This window comes from Orycteropus afer, unplaced genomic scaffold (assembly GCF_000298275.1).
Source record: "Orycteropus afer afer isolate SDZICR_OR568_19922 unplaced genomic scaffold, OryAfe1.0 scaffold00967, whole genome shotgun sequence".
Taxonomy (NCBI): domain Eukaryota; kingdom Metazoa; phylum Chordata; class Mammalia; order Tubulidentata; family Orycteropodidae; genus Orycteropus; species Orycteropus afer.
In genome coordinates, this window is record NW_006922554.1 from 46,698 (window position 1) to 54,459 (window position 7,762).

At 38.6% G+C, this 7,762-nt stretch overlaps 1 protein-coding gene across 1 annotated transcript in view; it reads left to right on the top strand.

The window, feature by feature from the left end:
* LOC103212455 (cytochrome b-245 heavy chain) overlaps window positions 1-7,762 on the top strand; it is a 39,558-nt gene that overhangs the window by 24,228 nt on the left and 7,568 nt on the right. The window contains exons 7-10 of the mRNA XM_007958428.1: window positions 840-969; window positions 2,995-3,087; window positions 6,060-6,313; window positions 7,372-7,534. Of these exons, the coding sequence (XP_007956619.1) occupies window positions 840-969; window positions 2,995-3,087; window positions 6,060-6,313; window positions 7,372-7,534 (640 nt within the window). The remainder of the gene's footprint in view (window positions 1-839; window positions 970-2,994; window positions 3,088-6,059; window positions 6,314-7,371; window positions 7,535-7,762) is intronic.

Genomic DNA, 7,762 nt, shown 5'->3' on the forward strand with positions numbered 1-7,762 from the left:
ATATAATCTTAAGACACTGTTATTTATATGTTCCTTGAGGTCAGGGACATGACTTACTTGATTTTGTGCCCCTCTCCCATCCATACTAAACCCAGCATTGCCTTTATGTTATGGTAGTTGCTCAATTAATATTGATTAAATTGAAGTGAATGGGCTCTGGGCACTTCAAGAGACATACCACCAATACTAATGTATGTAAGAACTTCATATTTCCCCTAAAGTTAAGTCTTCTTGAATTGATTTTGAACTTGCAGTTTAACTTACACTGTTCTTAAACCAATAAATACAGCACTTCTGCTAAAATTCAGAGCTACTATTATGGGCTGTCCCCTGTTCAGTGGTGCCTGGTCAAGGGGGCTAGAAATTAGCGCACACTCTTCAGACTAAGGCCTTTGCCTGTAGGACTGTCCTCACAAAGGGGCACTTTCTTCTACTTTGCACAAAGGCACTGTATGGGCTAGCAGTATGCCCATTAGAGTTGTACTTTTTGTGTTTTCCTTTCTTTCTTTGTAAATGAAAATGACACTTGAGACAGAAGCACAGATTTTCCCTTTAAGAAAACATGTATCTATAATCCCAGACTTAACCTCTAAAATGTTACACATAAATATTAATTGTGCCACTCTACATGTTGGATTATTGTTTGTTTTTATACTATTGATGATGATCATATATGTTCTTTCCCTTCCCCTAATCTATTTGGAAAGAGCAGTAGGATATCACTTGTAAGTAAATGGATAGGACCCACATTAGAGTACTGAAAATGTACCCAGAATCTCCAAAAACAAAGAGTTTACTTTCTTTCTACTAAATGGCGTAGACTTACATTTTCTCCCTAGACGAGTTGTACGTGGACAGACTCCAAAGAGTTTGCGGGAGCATGATCCAGAGAAGTGTTACCCGTATATCTCAGAGTGGGGGAAAAGAGCAAATTGCTCAATTCCGGAATTCCGTGGGAACCCTCCTATGGTATGTATAATTCATTATTGCTATTACAGTTTTATTACTGACAAGATTCAAACTGTGTCTTAGAAATGAGTCCACATGTCATAGTTGTCCATTACAAATGCCATGAAACTGGCAGGGGGTTACCAGTATCTACTTCTTGCTGCTCTACTTATTGGCCAGAATTATTTCTTAAAAAATAAGCTTTGCATTGGTCTGTTAACAATGTCTTGATATAAAATTTAGAAAATGCAGTGTTTTAAAATGCTATTTGTGTTCTTCCCTGCTCTTCTGAGTGTGAAGGCCATAATAACATCAGTTAGGCATTTTCAGAGGGATACTGTGGGATTCCATTCTGAACGAGTTGAATAGTTCAAAGAATCACTTATGAGGACCTGGGGACCTCTTCAGATGCCATGAAGTAAGACTTATATACACCTTTCAGAACTAGAAAGGAAGTTGGTAAGGTGGCACCTAAGGCTGTCATTAAGCTTCATCAGGGCTTGTCTATAAGCCATTAAAAACCAAACTCACTGCCATCGAGTCAGCTCTGACTTACAGAAACCCCTCCTTGGGTTTCTGAGGCAGTGTCTCTACAAAAGCAGATTGCCCAGTCTTCCTTCTGAGGAGTGGCTGGTGGGTTTGAACTGCCAGCCTTCTGGTCAGCAGTCAAATGCCTTAAGCATTAAGGAGACTAGAAAACTATATTCACATCAACAGCCACGGCACTGCCTGGGTTGGTGGGATGTGGCAGAACCAACTTGACAGCATCTAACAACAACAACTAGGAGTATTCTTCTTCTAAACACAGCATGAGTACTTAAAAGCCTTAAGTAGCTTTACCCATTAAGGAAAGCCAACACACATATCAGTGAACTTCCCCATTATATGCTGACATCAGTAGAAAAGAAAAAAAGTGGAACTGTATTTTCAGTCCTCCTATGGACTGAGGGAAGGTACATTCAGTGAGAGCTGGAGTCAGAGTAGTACTACCTTAATAAGCATCTACCTGAAAGGAGCTTCTGGAGTTCTGAGAATAATATTAGAGGCCAGGTCCAAGCCATAGATCCATTGACATCCATGGTGACACCCAGGAAACAGATAGATGATGGAAGAGTGTTTTAAAAATATATGAAAATGAAGGCCAGCAGCATAACATTCCTGCCCTTTGGGAAAGATATTCTTCATCTTTGGCTGGAGATACAAGACATTTAGGTGCCCTCAACTTACTACAGTAAATTTCTGAAAAAAAATTAATAGATCCTATCTGAGACGGTGAGAGGCATGCCCTGATTTACTCCTCTTTGGAATACATCCTGTGAAGTCACCCATTTAGGTAATATGGTCTTCTAAAATTTTTTGTTTCTTCAGGTATTAAACTAATAACTTAACTGGTTGACTCCCAAGATGAATTTGTTTAAGTGATTTCATATAGTCAACAATGCTACAGGGTAATTTCACTATTTTGAAGCATATATTCTGGCAAAGGGAATGTTGAGAAATCTGAGAATCTTTGTTTGCTCCCATTTAGCAAGTGCAGTGCATAGCTTCTAGAACTTTCCAGGATATTGGAGAAACAGCTAAATTCTTGCACACATTTTTAATCTTAAAAGAGTTTAAACCGACAATGGCTAAGAGAAAGCAATTTGAATGTTGCATTAACAAATATGATGTTGCTGAAATGCTATCCTTTAGAGAAATGTTCATTCCGAAACCAACCTTGCTCTGTTGTAGGGTTATTGCAACTACAGTTGTAACACTAAGAGGAAATCCCATTCTTGTGGGCAGTGCCTCTTGGGAAAGTTTCATACTGTAGATAAAGTTCCCCAATGTGGTCAAGGAGAATGCTCATTTTTATAGGCTCAAAAAGTTTATTTATTTTCAGATATTTCTATGTGTTTTGTTGTAGAAGAAATTTATTAACCTAATATCAAATATTTGATATTATAGAAATTAACCCAATTTAATTTTTTTTGTCCCTATGAATCCTTTATTTATTAGCTACTACTCCTTATCACACTCTCATTCTAATTTTTGCTCTGATTATAGACTTGGAAATGGATAGTGGGTCCCATGTTCCTGTATCTCTGTGAGAGGTTGGTCCGGTTTTGGCGATCTCAACAGAAGGTGGTCATCACCAAGGTATTGGTTGGTTTAGGAATTACTAGTAGTCAATATCTAACTACATCATGGACAAGTCTACCCAAATGTTCTGTATCATAGGTTGCTTACACCCAGTTCCTTTTGATTAAACATATGGCAGAGAGCAGAACTACAGTTTATTTCAATGGACTTAGCTTGAGAGTCAAATAGTTATTAGGGCCTTTTAACCAGGGAAACTTGAAGTTAACGCTTTTCTGTTGTAAAATGAAGCCAAGTGCTTTGTGTGCATGAATGTGTATATGTGTACAGGGGAGGAGCATAGAGGGATTATGTAGTTAGTTAAGAGTGGTGGATAGGGAAAAAAAAGAATGAGTTTAAAAGGCATAAATTGAACTTTAAATAAAATATTCAGATTTCCAAAAAATCAGGGGACCAAAGCAAGTCTGATTGAGGTTAAGATTGTTTCCCAGGTCCTCTTTAGAGCCTTTACCTTTTCTGTGCATTATAGATGATCAGAGTTGAAATACTGAAAGTCTCAAGCACATTTGTGACTAAGCCATATCCAGAACTGGGTCTCGTAACTCTAATTCTCAAGTATTTATCTTCCCACTCTACCATGATTTGTCTTATAAAAAAGAAATAAATATCCAACTGATAAACATAAATGGAAACTGGTTATAGTTTCAGGAAACACCAGGGAAGAATATTTTTAACAACTACAATTTAATTCAATTCAACTCTGATCAAAAAGTATTTATCAAAAGCCCATTAAGGGTTACTTTTGTAAAATACACAAATTCTTCCTGCCCTCCATTATAGCTTTCCTCTCTTGGCATCTATGGAGAGTACAGTAAAGTTAGTCCAACCGGCATAGGAAGTCTTGAAATATAGGAAGCCACAACAGTTCTCCTTTATATATTTGTATTTATATTGTGTTATAAGAGAAATTATATAGATCAGTAAAATGAGCTACCACAAAATTTCCCTAACTGGACTAGAGAAGACTGAACCAGACAAGTATTTCGTATAAGCAAGTTTCTAAGACAACTTTATTTTTCTGTGAAGGAAATAGATACTCATTTTCTTCTCATAGAAACAAACAAAAGATTCAAGGTGATATCGAAAAGTATTCCAGCGAGAATATTATCCACTAGTATTTTTATTTAATTAAATTCTGTTTTTGCCTGTGGTAGCAGAATTGCAATATGATAAAAATTGTTTCCACCACAGAAAATTGTAACATGGTAAATATAATAATCAACATAATGTTCATCAATTTTGATTTTTGTTTTTCAAAATGAGGTTTTACAACTGCTTTGTTCAGAGTACAAGGACAGTTAGTTACAGCTTTTTCATATAATGCACATTTAAGTCATGAATCCTGGAAATTTTTATTCACAAGATTTCCCACTCTTTTACTCCCCCCTCCAAAGGAAAGCCTAGTAATATCAGTCAGCATTAATTAAACCAAACACATGGCCATCGAATCAATTCTGACTCATAGGGACCCTACAGGACACAGTAGAACCACCCCATAGGGTTTCCAAGGCTGTCAATTTTTACAGAAGCAGACTGCCTCATCTTTTTCCTGTGGAACGGCTGGTGGGTTCGAACTGCTTACCTTTTGGTTAGCAACCAAATGCCTTAACCACTGCATCAACAGAGCTACTTCAGTCAGCATCAAAACCAAAACCAAACTCACTGCTGTTGAGTCGGATCCAATTCATAATGACCCCTCCTTGGGTTTCCGAGGCGATATCACTACAGAAGTAGATTGCTCAATCTTCCTTCTGAGGAGTGGCTGGTGGGTTTGAACCGCCAGCCTTCTGGCTAGCAGTCAGATGACTTAGGCACTAGACCACCAGAACTCTTATTTCAGTCAGCATTAGGAAGCTGTTATTCTGTTTCTATTTATTTTTCTTTCCTTCGATGTCCCTAGATTTATCTTTAGTTAAACAAAGTCCCTTCTAGGAATATTAGGAATTATCAGAGAGAGATTATATCATGTTCCATATTACAGTGAGAGGTCTTTACTATGACTTTTTTTTTTATTATATATTCATTCACCAATTGTTGAGCCTTTTGGATGGTTTATAACTATGTTAAAACTATTCATATACATGGAAAATGTAGATGGCAATGGGTGGGTAGGGGCTGGCTTGGTGAGAGGTGGATGGTGTATTTTCCATGTAGGGACAAATGTAGAACCGAAGCAAAGAATCAGGCATGTTCAAGATGTTATTCAGAGCAAAAATATACCAGCATTGGTTTGGGTAGATATAGCTATACAACTAGCCAATAGGATCTCTCTCTTCTCTCCAGATGCTAAGACCCTCACTCATCCCCTAAAGCCTGGGGAGATAGGAAGGCTAAGCAGAAAATCGTCCCTTCTTTCTATTTCTAGCACATTTCTTGAGTTCTTGGACAAAATTGCTCACGCCTAGGTTGGATTCCCAGGAAATGGATTCTGAGACAGAGAACTGAATCCAGGATATTTATTGGGTCATGTTTTCAGCAGATGAACCTATGCAGGAAATTGAAGGAAAGAAAAAGAAATAGAAACAAAATAACAGCTTGCCAATGCTGACTGATATTACTGGGCTTTTCTTTGGGAAGGCAGTAAAATAGTGGAATATCCTTTTAATAAAAATTGCCAAATATTTGCAGAATGCATTATTGGGGAAAGGGAGATACTGACTCTCCATGTGGTTGCATTCTCAACCTTAGCTGATCCTGTGAGGAGTGCTGAAATTGGGAGGACTCCTCGGAGATGTCCCAAGTTGAGGAGAGGGACCAGGCCTTTGTATCCCTGCATCAGGCAGCCATTGGTCACTGGCTGCAGTGGAGGGAAGTTCCTAGTAAGAGCCACAGCTGCTGGAGGAACTGCTGTGTTGGCCCTGAAGAAGGGATCTGGGCATGGCATCTTAGCTCTACCCTCTTATCCGTGGGGACCCAGAAAAGACAAGTATTTGGAAAACGTATGGTTTCCAGGGACATGTTTTGTTCCATAGGTGGTCACGCACCCTTTCAAAACTATTGAGCTACAGATGAAGAAGAAGGGATTCAAGATGGAGGTGGGACAATACATTTTTGTCAAGTGCCCCAAGGTGTCCAGGCTGGAGTGGCATCCCTTCACACTGACATCTGCCCCTGAGGAAGACTTCTTTAGCATTCATATCCGCATCGTTGGGGATTGGACGGAGGGGCTGTTCAATGCATGTGGATGTGATAAGCAGGAGTTTCAAGATGCCTGGAAACTACCTAAGTGAGTACAAAGCATACATTTCACAGATAAATGAGTTTAGGAAATGTGGAACTAACTAGCTTCTTTTCCTCCATCTCTCACTATAATATCTCCTGAGATTTCAATAAAACACATAGGTTCTAAGAAATAAGTGCTATCTCTGTGTTCCCCATTTTATGTGTCGGGTGTGTTTATACATATTTTTATAACTCTTATGTGAAATATAAGACATTTGAATCCAATATTAGTAATGGATGCTTCCAAATTCCTTTAAGAATGTAAAGGTCAAGGGCAAGGTTTATTAACTTTTCCTAACAAAATAATAGTGTATCTAAGATGTTGTTAAAGCTCAATTGGCATAATTTTTTTGAGGATAAGTGTCATATATCATTCCCCGTGGCTTCCTACTCCACACATACTTAACATTGTGTCAGCCACTTAGTAGATGCTGAAGAAAGTTTGGTGAGTGAGCCAATGAATAAACAAATAAAAAATGAGGATGTTAAATATACAACATAAAGAAAAACACACTGCTGTCAAGTCAATTTTGACTGTAGCGACCCCTCCTTGGGTTTCTGAGGTGGTATCTCTACGAAAGTAGATTGCCCTGTCTTCCTTCTGAGGAGTGGCTGGTCGGTTTTTACTGCCAGCCTTCTGGTTAGCAGTCAAATGCTTTAGGCACTATGCCACCAGAGCCCCTATACAACATATTATGATGTATGAAATTTTCACTTCATTATGCAAAGCAAACAGAAATTTCAAGTGTGATGTGCCTTGACAGGAGATACAGGTGTGTGTGTGTGTGTGTGTGTGTGTATGCGTGTAAATGTGTGTGAGAAAGAGAGAATACCTGTACTGAGTAACCAAATGTTTTCAATAACCGAAAAATTCCTCTTCTTACTACCAATGCCCATGTTCACACTAAGATGATTACTCCAAAGTTAGTTCATAGAAGAAAGCGCACTATAGATACATTGCTCTAATTTGAATTGACATATTTCATATCCCCCAGAGTTCTGTGTTCCTTCTCTGAACAACAAGATATTTCATTAACTATATCCTCCTCCAACTCCCTCCAGGATAGCAGTTGATGGACCTTTTGGCACAGCCAGTGAAGATGTGTTCAGCTATGAGGTGGTGATGTTAGTGGGAGCAGGGATTGGGGTCACGCCTTTCGCATCCATTCTCAAGTCAGTCTGGTACAAATACTGCAACAATGCCACCAATCTGAGGCTTAAAAAGGTAGGTTCCTCAAAGATTATTAGTGGTTACCAGGGATAGAAGGGAGGGGAAAAGGGCAGACTTTCGTTTGGGGGGCATTGAGTTTATGCTAATGGTGGTAGAATGTTTTGGGAAAGGATAGCAATAATGATGGCACAACATGAAAAATGTCATCATGGTTCCTGAGCTGTAAATGTGGAAGTTGTTATGTTGGTGAATGTCTTGTTGTGTATTTTTTCACCACAATTT